Source organism: Pyrus communis, chromosome 14 (genome assembly GCF_963583255.1).
Source record: "Pyrus communis chromosome 14, drPyrComm1.1, whole genome shotgun sequence".
Taxonomy (NCBI): Eukaryota; Viridiplantae; Streptophyta; class Magnoliopsida; order Rosales; family Rosaceae; genus Pyrus; species Pyrus communis.
Window position 1 is genome coordinate 5,309,367 of NC_084816.1, and position 15,213 is coordinate 5,324,579.

Genomic DNA, 15,213 nt, shown 5'->3' on the forward strand with positions numbered 1-15,213 from the left:
TCGAGGTGTTTTCTTGCAAATCGGTTGGAAAAATCGGTTGGAGTCTAGGTGGCCGCCTAAGCGGGCTAGGCGGCGCCTAGGTGGGCTAGGCGGCCCTAGGCGGGCTAGGCGCTAGGCGGGCGAGGAGGCCCTAGGCTGTGCTAGGCGGCTAGGAGGCTCGGAGGTTTTTTTTTTTTTAATTTTAAATTAAAAAAAAAAAAATCCTATCTACATTACTATATTTCCTTATTTTCCTCCTATTTTGCATTTTGTGTGGTTTAAAATTGGGAACTTATTGTACATGTGTCATCCTACAATACTCCTCACTATGGTTCTATGATATATATATATATATATATATATATGCTTAATGTGTTTTTTTAATTTGAACTTGTTGGATACTCTTTTTGCATTTTATTATTCTTTTATTATTTTATTCATGGATTTCATACAAGTTTCATTTTTTGTAAGTGTCAATATACACTTATTTACAAGATATATAAGAAATTTATCTAAATCCGCCTAAGCCGTCTAGACCTCGCCTAGCAGCCTAGGCGCTAGGCGCCAGCCTACCGCCCGACTAGCGCCTAACGTTTTTTAGAACCTTAGACTTTGGTTACACCTTAAAATGTTGGGATGCTTCTACCTTTTCGGCAGCTTTGTTAAGGAAAAGTTACGAGGATTTTCGATGGTTTGGTGACACCTTAAAAGAAGTGCTTTTATAGCACATTACCAAACATTCTAGTGCTTCTTCAAGTGCTTTAAGACTTCAGAAGCACTTATAAATTTTTCTAACAAATATTGCCAGAAATGTTTTTAGCCTCTCTAAAAGCACTACTAAATGATCCTCTAAACTTAGGACGAAAATACAACATCCCCCAAGTTAAAGGCTCGTCTAGTAATGTTTTTGCGATAAGATAAAAAAACTAAGTTAGGGACTCACTTTTGTGTACAAAGGTATCGTGACAGCAAAGTCTTTCGCTCTAAATGTAACACATCCCCGGTGTAACAATCTATCACAGTAGCAAAGTCTTTTGCTCAGAACGCAGCAACCCCATGCTTCTTAAGATTTAATCTTGTAGGTCTGATTTCTGTGCAGTTTCCAGCTGGGCGGTAGGAGGCCAGGAGTGTTCTACTCACTTTCCAAATTTTTAGGTCTTATTTCTATGCAGTTTCCTGCTGGGTGGAAATAGGAGAGACCAGAAACTCATGGTCAACATTAACCGTGAAAAAGTCGTCCGACGTAAAATTGTGTGGGGACGCGGAGGAGACATTTGATCACCTTTACGTTCCAAAGTCAAGAGGGGGAATTTTGCCTGTTAACATATCTTATATATTTTTGAACAAATGATATTATCTGCACTAAAAGGGTGGGGAGTGGGCTAAGCCTCATAATGGGTAGTAATAATGTGGTTCAAATCTATTTTTGGCGAGAATCGAATCTAAGAACTCTCGCTTTTATAAGTACAGAGAAATATTACTAAACTGTAATTCTAAGTAGCTTGTTAACATGATCATATTAGCAACCTAGGTTTTTACATTCCAGTGTTGATTAGAAGATTATCTGCCTATTAACAATTGGTTTTAAGTTCAATGTTCACATTTTAACATGGTATTTAAAGAATATCCATGCCAAACAATCTCTCGTTACTATTAAAATTTGAACAAGTGTTACGCTCAAGGTACCCTATACACATGAGGAAATGTGCTAAGAGTTTCTCACGTACTAAACATGAAAGTCTTTGTGTTAAGGGCTTAAAAGATCTTGAGCCTCTCAGACCAACATCAGTATCTGAACATGTATAGAAGAGGAAACAACAACTGTCTTGACTTCTATATAGCCACTGGCTTCTACAGATCAAAATAAATGAAAATATACGTGAAGACCAACCTAAAGATTGTTAGGGCCAATCCTTTCGTGCTGCATCAGAAGAACTCAGACGCCGAAGAGGAAAAACCACGTATTACTCACTTTTCAGCTTATATCCAGTTTCTTGACTTCCAAGGATATGCCAACGTTTAGAATTTCCTCCGCGTCATTGTCCATCCCGAGGCTCTTTAGGGCTGCTGCTTGAAGATAGAAGGCAGTTGGCCACTCACGCTTTTCTGCTAGGGCTTCCTGGCCATCTCGAAGAGCTTCTTCTGCCTTGCTACTCATCAAGTAACACAAGCTCCGTCTAACCAGCATAGTTGGCGATTTCACGGTCACACGACCAATGTACTGCAACGAAAATAAGAAGATTCACTTAGGACTAAACTGATAAGTGAATCCATTTCTACTATATATCCATTTAATATGCGTAGTACTAAACTGGTAAAGTGTATTTTTTAAGTTATCATAGCTTAGTTTCCATAACCCCACCGCTAATTATATCTTGTTCACAAACAAAATCAAGTGACTTTCCAATATATCTGGACACTAAAGAAATTATGACAAGATAGTTTTGCAGTTCAAGATTAGTGACTTACTTCTGTGTAAGAACTTATTGCGATGGCAACATTTTTCTCTTTGAATGCAGCATCCCCCTTCTGCCTAAAATCTATTGCCTCCTTCATTGGCTCTGTCCACATATCGAAAGAAAGCTGCAAGGGAATTTAAGTAAAGGTCGTGCGTTAGACATAGTTTAGCATAAACTGGTTGGTAATAAACGTAAGTGATCACTGCAAGATAGAAAGCCAGTTCTTTTCCCTTGGCAGATCTCACAAAATAGAACATTCAGAAGTTAGAATTGAGATCACTAACTTCGTGCCTAGTTTCATCATCCACGTATCTAACTTTCGCCAATATTTCATGTATTGCAGTTAGATCCAATCTTCTGCAAGCATCAGCTAGAGGTGATAGAAATGTCGGCGACTTTGGAGGCACATTCCCATGGGGGATACCCCTCAAAACATATGACGGAACCTGCGACAAACCACTGGATGAAAGTATATTCCACCTTTAAGGTATTCCATTTACAAATAAGCATTTTGAAACAGAGGCAATACCAAATCACATTTCAACGCGTATGCTAAAGCATGACCTTTCCAGATAAATAAAGCCTGGCATACCTCAGTTTCTTTTTGAAGAGGTACGAGGGCAGCCACAAGAGACATGACATTCGGCCTCTTACGAGGTTCAGACTGCAAGCATTGTGAAGCTAACTGCACCAGTGCAGTTCCATCATCATTCGAGACATGGCCTTCTAAGCATGAGTCCAACAGCAGCGACAAATTTTTATCGCTTATGAGTTCAAGCGCCTTGCAGAGAGAAAATTGAAAAGAATTCAGTTAAAACATTTCAAATGGAATTAATCACTCAATTCATAAGCATTTAAGAGCCAAATATTTAATCTCGAAATGCTGTGAATGATACACAAGCAGAGATAGCTTTAACTTGGAGCACATTAAAGCCAAGTTACATTTATAGGCCACAAATCTTCCACTGGATGTCAATAAAAATATCAGAACAACGATCCACGTCAATGAAAGACATTAGGAAAAGAAAATTTACATGGGCTGGTGGGATACGTCTACCGCTGAGCAGATCAAGCAACAGGGTTCCAAAGCCGTAAACCACGCTTTCCGGTATCACTTTTCCTGCCAACCGAAAGCTATATGTTAGCTCAATCAAGGACTTCCCTGCCTCGGGAAATTTATTCAATACTCATGCATACTGATATAGAAGCTGTAAGCTCGTAATTTCCGTCCCCTCTCCCTCTTCTACCAGACAGTGTATGCATTACAAGATTGAATACTGGTCTCTGTTGGCTGAAGCAATGAGGGTGTTACCTTTATTTGTGTATTCAGGAGGGCTGAAAGCGAGGTTGGTACTATAGCTCTTGCCATCTTTGCTATTCTCCATGAATCCAAAGCAGGAGAGTCTGGGATTCCAATCCTGTCAAGTGTCAACGCAGTGTAAGCAATGACAATCAAAAGGCTACCTACAATATCTAAAAGAGCAAAAGCCTCACAGCCACAATTATAAAATTACCTGATCAAACAGGACTTTGCAAGTATTAAGATCTTGGAACGACGCCTGCCCTTTACTGCTGCAATAGGCCAAAGCTTGTGCCGTGTACAACGCCGCTCGCATCCTCATTGCCCATTTCATAGGCTGGTTCTCACCTACACCAATTGCAACCGATTCAATAATTAAAGTTTCTACTTCTCTTAGACCGAAAAAAGAACACCAAAAAAATCAAAATCTTGAATGATCTGTGTCCATAACAAACCTGGGGATTAATTGACAAATCCTATTTTCATCATAAACATACCAGTAATCAAAAAAATAAACCTCAGACTAGCAAAGAAAAAGAATTTTAACATTAGAGTGGTACTTACAATGGAAAAGATGCTTGGAGAGAGTTTCATTAGGCATAAATTCTGCCACAAGCAATCTCTGATCGCGCTCACAGCAGCACCCGATCAGATTCGCCAAACGCTCGTTCCTCAGACGCCCCACAGCTCTAGCGTTCTCCTATAACCATACACAACACATATTAGTATATTACTACAGAAATTCTCTGTGCAGGACGTCCCTTCTTTATTTATGCAGCACCTATAGAAGAACGAATGTCTGTTTCATCGCCGGATTACAAGACTACATTACATACACAAATTTAAAAGCAAATTTAATGAAGAAAAATTTAGCGTGTCAAACTGACCAGAAATTGGCGGGAATCAGGCCAAGCGGAGCAGCTGAAGCGCTTAACAGCGATGCAACGGCCGTCTTGGAGCTTGCCTTTGTAGACCACATTAGGAGCATCCTCGCCGTGCTTGGAGACAACGTTCTCCGACGAGAACTGCGATGTGGCAGCTTTCAGTTGCTGCAGGCTGAACTCACTGAACCCCGGCACCAGAGACGGAGAGTCCATTTTGTCCCTGCCCCTATTCTCTGCATTTCACGCAAGAAAAATAAGAAAAAAGTCAGGATTTTCCCGGGAAAGTGACGGAAAAAAAGTTAGAAAGTGTAAAAGAATCAACAGAAAAGCGCCTCGCCTGCGTCTAACGAGTCTTCGATATTCGATATGGTGTTGCACGGCCGGAAGCAAAGGCAGAAACCGTTTCCCATTTGGCTGAGGAATCAAAATCTAGTGAGAGAAACGAGCTCTGAAATATGTGACTGTATGGCCTTCTCTCTCTAAAATGTTTGTGGCCGGCGTCTCTGCTTCTGCTGCCACTTCGCAGTGGCGGTATATTATTTGTAGAGGAAGCCACCACGCAGTTTTCGCATTGACTTCGGACTGGAAGGGCGCAATGTCAAACCAGAACTAGAAGGGAAACTTCCTTCCGAATTAAGCAACGAGTCCTGTTTCGTGACACTAGAAGGGAAACCTTTTCACACACAACTCTTTGAATTTGTTGTAGAGCGTAAATCTCACGTCAGAAAACTCACGATATTACATATGTTGAGTTGTTCGATTACTAATCGCATTAAGCGTTTTGTATTTTGAATAAAATTTGAAGGGTAATACTAGAGATATCAAAATTTTAAACTATTTCTCGTAAATCACATGACGTGACTTACAAATGATAATGTTAAGGAAACCAAATTTGCAATCAATTTTGATCTACCTAGCGTTATCCGGCTTACAAATTCATCTTCTTTAAATTATTAAAAAAAATTTCAACAATCAACCGTCATATCATGTGATTTTTAAAAGATAGTCTAAAAATTTAGTCCCTCTAACGTTTTCTAAATTTGAATTAGTTGACAAGCTGATTTTTTTTTTGTCATTGGTGAAATGAACAAATGACTACGTGTCCTATAGTTTAACATGCGACATTTTTATGTAGAGGAAGCCACCACGCCGTTGTCGCATTGACTTCAGTCGGGAAGGGCGCAAAGTCGACCAGAACTAGAAGGGAAACTTCCTTCCAAATTAAGCACAAGTCCTGTTTCGTGACACTAGAAGCGAAACCTTTCACACACAACTCTTTGAATTTGTTGAAGAGTGTAAAGCTCACGTCAGAAAACTCGCGATATTACATATGTTGAGTTGCTCGATTACTAATTGCATTGAGCATTTTGTGTTTTGAATTATATTTGTATGGTGATACTAGATAAACTAAATTTTTAAACCATCTCTCGTAAACCACATGACGTGACTTACAAATGACAATGCTAGGGAAACCAAAATTTTGAAGTAAATTTGCAACCAATTTTGATATACCTAGCGTTATCCAGCTTATAAATCCATGTTCTTTAAATTATTAAAGAAAAAGTTTCAACAATCAATTACCACATTCATGTGATTTATAAAATATGGTCCAAAATTTTGGTCTTTCTAGCGTTTTCCAAATTTGAATTGAGTTGACAAGCTGAATTTTTTTTGTCATTGGTGAAGGAAAGGGACCGCCTCTGGATCCCTTCCATCTAATCTTCCTCATCAAACAATTTGGGCTCTTAAAATTTGATCTAACGGTTAAAGTTATTATAACTTTTAGAGTGTGTCCGTGTTTGTAGCCGTTGAATCAAATTTCAAGAATCCTGATTGTTTGATGAAGAGAATTAGATGAAAAGGATTAGGAAAGAATCCATTTTCCATTGGTGAAAAGAACAAATGGCTACGGGTCCTATAGTTTAATATGCGACAGTTTTATGTACTTTCTTTTCCCTTTCGAATTCCTGCGTCCACGAGAACGCGTAATATGCAAAAGCCTTGCCAGCTTTTTATGAAATTCCTCTCATTTTCTGACTCCGAAAAGATAAAAAGGAGCTAATCACACATTTAACAACTAATAGTCAAACATTAACTAACCGAGTCAGGCAATTGCTGACTTGATTCACAGCGCTGACATGGATTTTGTGCTGACTTGTCATCTGAGATGGCAATATGATAGTACTCTTTCAGGAATAGGATCCTATTCGGATCCTCTTTGTGAGAATTCTACGGATTAGTTCATCCTATTGTTCATCAATCATTCTGCAGCCGTAAATCATTTTAAGTTTTTTTATTTAAAATTGAACACATACAGTACCTAAAAAAAAACTGAATGCACAATGTACGATGAATGGCTAAGATGAATTGGGATCCTCACAAGAGGATCCTCATCCCTCTTTCAAAAAGTAGGGGTGGGCACGGTTTGGTTTGGTGAGGTTTTAAGTGAAACCAAAACTGAAACCACAATTTTTTACGGTTCGGTTTGATGCGGTTTTGAAGTCAAAATCAAAATCAAATCAAATCGTTTGGTTCGGTTCGATTCAGTTTCAAACCATTTACATACAAAATGAAAAAAAATTCTATTTTCAACCAGAATAAACGGATTTTTTTACAAATTAAGGTACCATTGTCAATATCTATTACCCTTTCACATTCATCACCCAAAAAAACCAATATTGAAGCCTTCAGTACCTTGCCTAGGACCCGCCATCAGCGCCTAAGAAAAGTAAAAATCGCCAAAACAGAGCAATTGAGGACAAAAAACATACATATCTGAATCTGATTTACATGCATACACAGGAACTAATATTATGATAATGTTTTGTCCCCAGTATTATGAAAAATGTTTTGTCCCCAGTGCCAAATGAGACCGAGAGTAGAACTAAGCAGGAAACAACTAATTAAATGTATGAAGTGTAACAAACAACCAATTAAAACATAACATCTAATATGGATATTTAATTAAAGGTATTTTTAATATTTGTGGTGTGGTTTGGTTTTGGTGCGGTTTTCAAAAGCTAAAACCAAAACCAAACCGTTTTCCTACATTGCTATTCGGTTTCAAACCGAAATCGTTTCAAAACCACAAAACCAAATTGTTCGGTGCGATTCGATTTGATTCATGTTTCGGTTTCGATTTTTGGTTCCAAGTGCCCAGCCCTACCAGAAAGAAGGGAACAAGAACAACACCTTCCACCCCTTTTCTGTTTAGGTGAGCTTTTAACTTGCAAGGATGTGCCAGCTTTTTGTCAAAGTTTCACAAAGACCGGCCAAATAGTCCAACACCGCGAATCAACAAGATTTTTTGTGTACTCATCAAATGACACAAGCAACGTCTAGCAACCGTAGATTGTGATTTAAGGTCCCAGCAATTAGAGAGAAATAAGATCCACATGGGAGTGTACTGTAAACCTTGTACTGTCTAAATCAACCCCTCAAGGTCTAGGGAGTATTGACACAATGTTATCTAAAGGCTTGAGTCAGGCCACAATGAGCTCGACTTTGTCAGGTCCGGACTTAACAGCTTTGACCGAGGCCCAGCCCAATTAAACGCGGTTAGATTGGGTTTTCTCATGTTGAGCTGGGCCGAGCAATCAAGCCACAAGCCCAAGCATGCGAAATGAGAACTCCTTTTTTCGTGGTTGAAATATGATAATTTTTCTTGGATTAAAAAGGTAAATAATAATAAATGGCACGTAATGTAACATATTGTTCCAAAGGGACATGTTACATGAGGAAACAAACAAAGAAACTTGATTCCTATATATCAAAATACAAGAAGAAAAAAACACCAAGACCAAATGCCAAATTGGGAAAGAAAACTAGATACAAATTTAAATGAAGAGGAAAAAAACACCTATACAATTTCAGTTTTTCTCTCTTTTGGCTTCCAAGGATGATCCGTCTTTTAGCGTTTCCTGCGCATCGTTGTCCATCCCCAGGCTCTTGAGGGCAGCCGCTTGAAGATAGAATCCAGTCGGCCATTCGGGGTTTATTACTAGGGCTTGCATTGCATCTCCAAGAGCTTCTTGCGCCATGCCATTCATCAAGTAACATAAGCAACGTCGAGCAAACACAGTTGGGGATATCATTGTTCCACCGTCAATGAACTGCAATAAAAAGAAACAAAGATCTGCCTATGAGTAAGATGAGAAGCATATCCAGTCCTACTCTCTATCTGTCAAATGAAAAGTAGCCGGCTGGCACAGCAAATATTTTCTTAGGGACTACCGTTTCTAATCATGTAAAATTTATGGAAAGTCATAGATTTCTATTACGAGACAGAAAAGCCCAACCGCTAATAAGTTTTCTATGTAATTTTCTTTACTGGTCTAGATAAAGAAACAAATTATATCGCTAAAGCTTTCAACTAAATGAACATCTTCCTAATATCACAGGTATTGATTAATAGTATCTGGATTCTAACGACAGAACTTATGACCAACATATTTTGTAATCCTAAGTTTGTGCCTTACTTCTGTATACGAATCTATGGCGGTAGCAAAGTCTTTTGCTCGAAATGCAGCATCTGCATGCTTCTTAGAGTTCAATGTCTCTTGTATTTGATTTGTCCACATTTGGAAAGAAAGCTGCAAGGTAACTTCAAAGTAAGGGCAGTGCATTACACAAAAACCAACATAAAAAGCAGCTCATACACAACTGCGGCATGATATTGATGACCAAAAAGATAATAATAATGGCTGGCATATGTCAGAAAATAGACGACAGAAAAGTAGAATTGAGGATCACTAACATCATTTGTGACCCCCTCATCATCCTTGTATCCAAGCTTCTCCAATATTTCATGTATTGCAGTAAGATCCAATCTCGAGCAAGCTTCACCTAGAGGTGACAACGATGTCTGATTCAGAGGCGTATTTCCATGTGGAATACCCAACAAAACGTATGATGGAACCTGCTACAAACCACTACATGAGATGACATAATACCTTCATGGTATTCTATTTGCAGCATTACTGCAAACCAGTTGTGCAAAACAGAGAAAATCAACTTAGTTTTGCATCAGCACACCTCAGTTTCTTTTTGAAGAGGAATGAGGGCAGTCACAAGAGACTTGGCGTTTGGCCTTTCACGAGGTTCATACTGCAAGCATCGCGAAGCTAACCTCACCAGCTCAGTTCCATCATCATTTGAGAAATGACCTTCCAAGCATGAGTCCATCAGCATCAAAAAGTTTTTGCCGCGTATCAGGTCAAGTGCCTTCCACAAAGAAAATACGTAATTATTCAGCTAGAAGCTTCCTAATATGACAATCTTAATCTGGTTTCAATGAAATTGTAATCACCACATAATTCAGAAAAAATTTAAGCCAATTACATAAGCAGTAAATGCTGAGAGTGCAACACAACCAGATAGATTTAACTTGGGAAATTTGGTAAATGCTTAAAGCAATTTTAAACAAGTTACTTTTGTAGGCCATAAAGTGCCACAGATGTCAAGAAAAATATCAGACCATCCACCTCGATTATTATAAAGAAAAGAAATCCTACATGGCTTGGGGGAATATGTTTTCCACTGAGCAGATCAAGCAATAGGGTCCCAAAGCTGTAAACTAAACTTTCTGGTATCACTCTTCCTGCCAAATAAAGATAAGAATTAGCCTGACTAGAGACTTTTATCGCCCGTGGAAGTGTGTTCAAACCTCATGCATACAACAAATATAGAAGCATCAAAAGTTTTTTCCCATGCTACCAGGTTCATCTTCATCCATTTAGTCTTACTGGGTTGAAAAATAGCAATCAATAGAATAGCCCAACTAAAGACTCTATCACCATACAACATGTTCAAATATCGTGCATGCTAATGTGGAGGTTTTAAGCCCTTCTCCCAGTGAAATTTTCTTTAGGGGATAAGGAAATATGAATAAGAGATCATGAATAACGTAAAGTCATAACCAGTCCAAAAGGCCACTACTCCAGAAGCCCTTGTTGAATAATCATTATTAGTTGCTATTTTTCAACTCACTCAGATGACAATGCATTACAAACAACTTCAATCGCTCATTAGTTGACGTTTGTATAGCATCCTCACTTGTTTTCACTTCCAGTTGTTTTTCATAAAAGTAGATCTTGGAAAAACAGACAATACAAGTTTTTACTCTAGGAAAAAATATGAGGTTCTGAATTTACATGGGAAGACGCAACAAAACTATGTTCATGGGGACGAAACAGAAATAGGAAGATGGATGGGGACCATGGGGTAAATCACATGGGAAGATAAAGGTCATTTTTCCTCCTCCTCTCCATCCTATCAAACATAGTGCAAGTGTTATAGCACTAAATGTTGTTTCAGATCGGCTAAAGCAATTATGGTATTAATTACCAGTCCTCAAGTACTCTGGAGGGGTGAAAGCCAGGTTGGTACTATAGCTCTTGCCGTCCTTGCTATTCTTCATAAGACCAAAGCAGGAGAGTCTGGGATTCCCATCCTGCCAAGTACTCACTAATGTAATCAACCGCCAACAAAAGATTACGACAATTTCAAAAGGATCAAAAGCTATTACCTGATCAAAGAGAACTCTATAAGCATTAAGATCATGGTATAACGCCTGCCCTTTACTGCTGCAATAGTCTAAAGCTTGCGCGAGATATAAAGCCACTCGCAACCTCATTGCCCATTTCATCGGCTGAGCTTCCCCTACAACAGTTTAATTCAACCAATCTAATCAATTTCTTAACTTTTCTTAATTTCAGCTCAAGTAAGTCACAGTTGAATTTGATTGCTTCAACAAATGCACTAAAAACAACAAAAACTCGAAAACAAGCCAAATTTAGCAAAACTAAATCAAGAGTAAAACCGAATAGGGGTTTTAAATCAGAGGGTAATTTACAATGAAAGAGATGCTTAGAGAGAGTTTCATTAGGCATGAACTCGGCCACAAGCAATCTATTGTCACCCTCACAGCAACACCCGATCAAATTCGCCAATCGCTCGTTCCTCAGCTGCCCCACAGCTCTAGCCTCCTCCTGCAACCAACAAACCCACCACATATTTTCACACCTAGAATCCCAAAAACAGAACCCAAAAAAGAAAGAAGCACAATTTAGTCAACTTCCAAAATTACCAGAAATTGGCGCGAATCAGGCCAAGCTAATCGGTTGAAGCGCTTAACGGCGATCCAACGGCCGTCTTCGAGCTTTCCTTTGTAGACCACATTGGGAGCTTTCTCTCCGTGCTCGGAGACCACGTTCTCCGACGAGAATCCTGACGTGGCAGCTTTCAGTTGGTCCAGGCTGAACTCGCTGAACCCAGGAAGCGAATCCTCATTTTTGTTCTTATTCTCTGCAGCCTCACCAGAAAGAAGAAATGTATGAAATTTTCTCGGGAAAGTGACGGAAAATGAAAAAGTTAAAAACTTGCAAACAGGAAAAGAGTAAGAAGAAGAAAAGCTCACCTGGGTCTGAAGAGTCGTTGGGATTGGATTTGGTATTGGACGGCCAGAAGCAGAGGGAAAACTTGGAGCAACGAGCTCCCATTTGCAGATAAATCCAATCCTAGAGAGAGAAAAAAAGCTGGAAATGCCGTTGTGTGTGAGTTTCTCTCTCTAGAAAGTGAGGCTTCTCTCTCTATCACTTTCCTGGGGACTCAAGAGAGAGGGTTTGAGAAGGGTTTTTGGAGATGAGAGAGAGAGAGAGAGAGAGAGAGAGACGGAACGAATGATGGATAGGGTAAGGAAAACGATGGAGAATGGAGAAGAAGAAATATGGTCAAATAAAAACCAAGTGAGGTTGCATTTTTTATTTTTTCCTTATTTTTATTTTAAATGTAGGAAGTGTTTGGAAGGTGAGAAAGTGAGAAAGTGAGAGAAAATTTTTAAACCCAAAAGTAACTTTCTGGATCCAATGTCGTCCCGTTTTTCTGGGTTTTTTTTATTTTTTATTTTTTTATCTCACTAGCACTTCATCTTTCCCTCGTTTTCTGCATTTCTTTCTCGCTCCAACTTTTTTTTTTATCTTTTTTGTTTTCGTTTTCAATCTTCTCCCTTTGGCCTTTTCTCTGTCTAATCATTGTTTTCTTTACTCTTTTTCCTCTTTTGCTTTGATTCTTTCTCTCTATTGTCTTTTATTTTGATAAGATGATATTTCTTATTATTTAAGTGGTATTATTACTATAAAGTACATCAAAAAGAAATATTTGAACACAGAATACAGTGAGTTAAAGAAAAAAACTTAAATATAGAAAAATTCTAAGTAAGGAAACCAAACCGTCGGATTCCTACAAAAACTTAAAAAATACTTCTTGCAATAAGATTATGATATTCTAGAATGGTCTATTTACAGAAAAGGAAATTTAAATTTTGTGCAAGAGAATCGGTCAACTTAATTTACATCTACTTCTTCTAGACGTTTGCCCTCTTGCAATAAAATGATATTCATATTTGGTCTATACATAGAAAAGAAAATTTTAATTTGTTTTCACTTTTGCTTCATGTATGATTCATATGCGAAATCCAAGTATGTTATTTATTAGAAAGAAGCAATGGGATGAGGTCAAAGATTCAACAAATGAAAAATGACATTAGTGGAATTGTCAACCAAAATAGATAAACATTAGTGGAATTCAAAGCTTTGAACTTTGATTTGGTATTAACTAATACAATTGCTCCCTAAAACATGTGAGGCTTTTTTTATGTAAATTTTATTAAATGTGTAATCGTGAATTGACAGTTTAACAATATAATATGTTTGCAGCTTTACAGGTTAAGTTGTTATTAAGAGAATCTAATTACGAAAATTGCTCCCTTAAAATTAAGGAAAACTAATGAAAATTGCTTGAAAACTTTGAGTTTTAATCAAATTGACAAAAAGGTGGTGTAAGTGAATAGTATCAGGAGTGACTTTTTAGAGTAAAAATGTCATTTTTGTTAAAAAGTGAATAGTACTTGAAGTGTTTTATTAAAACTCCCTTAAAATTATGATATATCATTCATATTGTTCATCTATATTGTAACACGTAAACTGATAACAACATGTAATTGTATTCCGAAAAGCATAATCCCAAAGATAATCAAAGAAGTGAGATTTCAATATTACACGTAAACTTATTTTTTTAATCAAATATTATACCTTAGACTAAATTTAGGTAAAGTTGCAGTCATGGATGACGGTGTTTTATCTTATAAAAGCTTTGAAAACAAAAAGACTAAAATGGTTAGAACAAGCTGTGAATCATATCATATCAAATTTGAAGCTGACTGGGTACCACCAATAGTACATTTTTTAAGATAGATATTTTGTTCATATCTCATTATCCAAGCTTAAAGATCAAACAATTCAGACCATTCAAATTGAATTCGACTCCTTATTAACTAATTTGCTTGCCCACGTTACACAAATCAAGAGTTCCGATGTCTCTTTTATACAAACCAAAGACCCAGATTCCTTAGTCCTTAAACTCTAGACACTAAAGTACCAACGAGGATCCAAATACTATTTTTTATGTCAACCCAAAATTTAAAATAATTAAATAAAGCAATCAATTTATTTAGTTTTTATGAAGTTGGACAGTTGAGCAATGCAGATAAACAACACAATTAGTCATGATTTTGTGCACATAAAAGATGAAACTAAAAGCATAATGCAATGTTGTAGCCAGACATGCCTCAAATGATGAAGAAGGCATTCAACCTATCTTCTTGACCAACTTTTCCAGCTCCTCTTGTGCACAAATAAAGGTTTTATAATTGACATAATTGTCATATAAAATAGATGTTTGCAGCTTTAATTTACTATCAATATGATAAAGATTTCAGTGTGACAATGGCATCGTTATGTAGTAGTAACTTGAGTATATATTAATTGATATTATATATATATATATATATATATTTTTTTTTTTTAATTAATAGTAATACTTTAATTAGGAAACGTATGTTGATATTATAATATGTGAATCTGTAATATCACATAACGATATAATTGTTGTGCTCCAAAATTCAATACAAATACAAAAATACTTTGTCTGCCTCACCATCACATAGTGTATACTTCATTGATGTTGAGTTTGTATATGTATACATATTTATACATAATTACATATTATGACATAATTTATAAAGGGCCGGATCCATGACATTACTTTTTTACATAATTTTTGGCACACGTTGTTGTGGGGCTCGCTTCGTAATATATTTTAACCACCCGAACCATCTATCTTTAGGTCTCCCCTCTAGGTTCATGTCTACCAAAATTCATCTAAATCTGAAACCATATGGTGTTGGTTTAAGAGTTAGGGTTTCTTTGTAGAACCGTATATGTCCATTTTGTTTACTATAAATGTATGTCCATATGACGTTGGCTAAAGAGTTAGGGTTTATTTGTAGAGCCGTATTTGTCCATTTTGTCTACTATAAATGTATGTCTTAATGACTTTGTATTTGTCTAATTTTTTGCAAAGATGATCTATGAATAATGTTCTAAAAAATAGACAATTCGGATCATTAAAATGCATTACGGAATAGGTCTTATAAAAATGTGTGTAAAAAATACTATAAAAAAGATAGTGCCATGAATTTGTCTCCATATATGAAATATTAATTATATAGTCAATAATTATTATCATAATGAGT

At 37.1% G+C, this 15,213-nt stretch overlaps 2 protein-coding genes across 3 annotated transcripts; both read right to left on the minus strand.

Moving 5' to 3' along the window:
- Positions 1-1,589: 1,589 nt before the first annotated feature.
- Positions 1,590-5,192, minus strand: LOC137715575 (serine/threonine-protein kinase BSK5-like). Its single transcript, XM_068454918.1, has 10 exons — positions 4,960-5,192; positions 4,626-4,855; positions 4,303-4,438; positions 3,953-4,086; positions 3,751-3,856; positions 3,473-3,558; positions 3,031-3,219; positions 2,723-2,884; positions 2,449-2,562; positions 1,590-2,200 (listed from the first exon to the last, which is right to left on the minus strand). Exons 1-10 carry the CDS (start codon positions 5,030-5,032, stop codon positions 1,955-1,957), a joined length of 1,476 nt encoding a protein of 491 aa, XP_068311019.1. The 5' UTR covers positions 5,033-5,192; the 3' UTR covers positions 1,590-1,954.
- A 3,099-nt stretch (positions 5,193-8,291) lies between these two features.
- LOC137715300 (serine/threonine-protein kinase BSK5-like) lies at positions 8,292-12,307 on the minus strand. Of its 2 annotated transcripts, none has more exons than XM_068454577.1 (10): positions 12,040-12,307; positions 11,710-11,927; positions 11,476-11,611; positions 11,149-11,282; positions 10,968-11,073; positions 10,136-10,221; positions 9,657-9,845; positions 9,379-9,540; positions 9,101-9,214; positions 8,292-8,734 (listed from the first exon to the last, which is right to left on the minus strand). In XM_068454577.1, exons 1-10 carry the CDS (start codon positions 12,119-12,121, stop codon positions 8,492-8,494), a joined length of 1,470 nt encoding a protein of 489 aa, XP_068310678.1. In that variant the 5' UTR covers positions 12,122-12,307; the 3' UTR covers positions 8,292-8,491. The 2 variants fall into 2 exon arrangements, with proteins under 2 accessions (XP_068310678.1, XP_068310676.1); XM_068454575.1 differs by having other exon boundaries at positions 9,379-9,543.
- Positions 12,308-15,213: the final 2,906 nt, after the last annotated feature.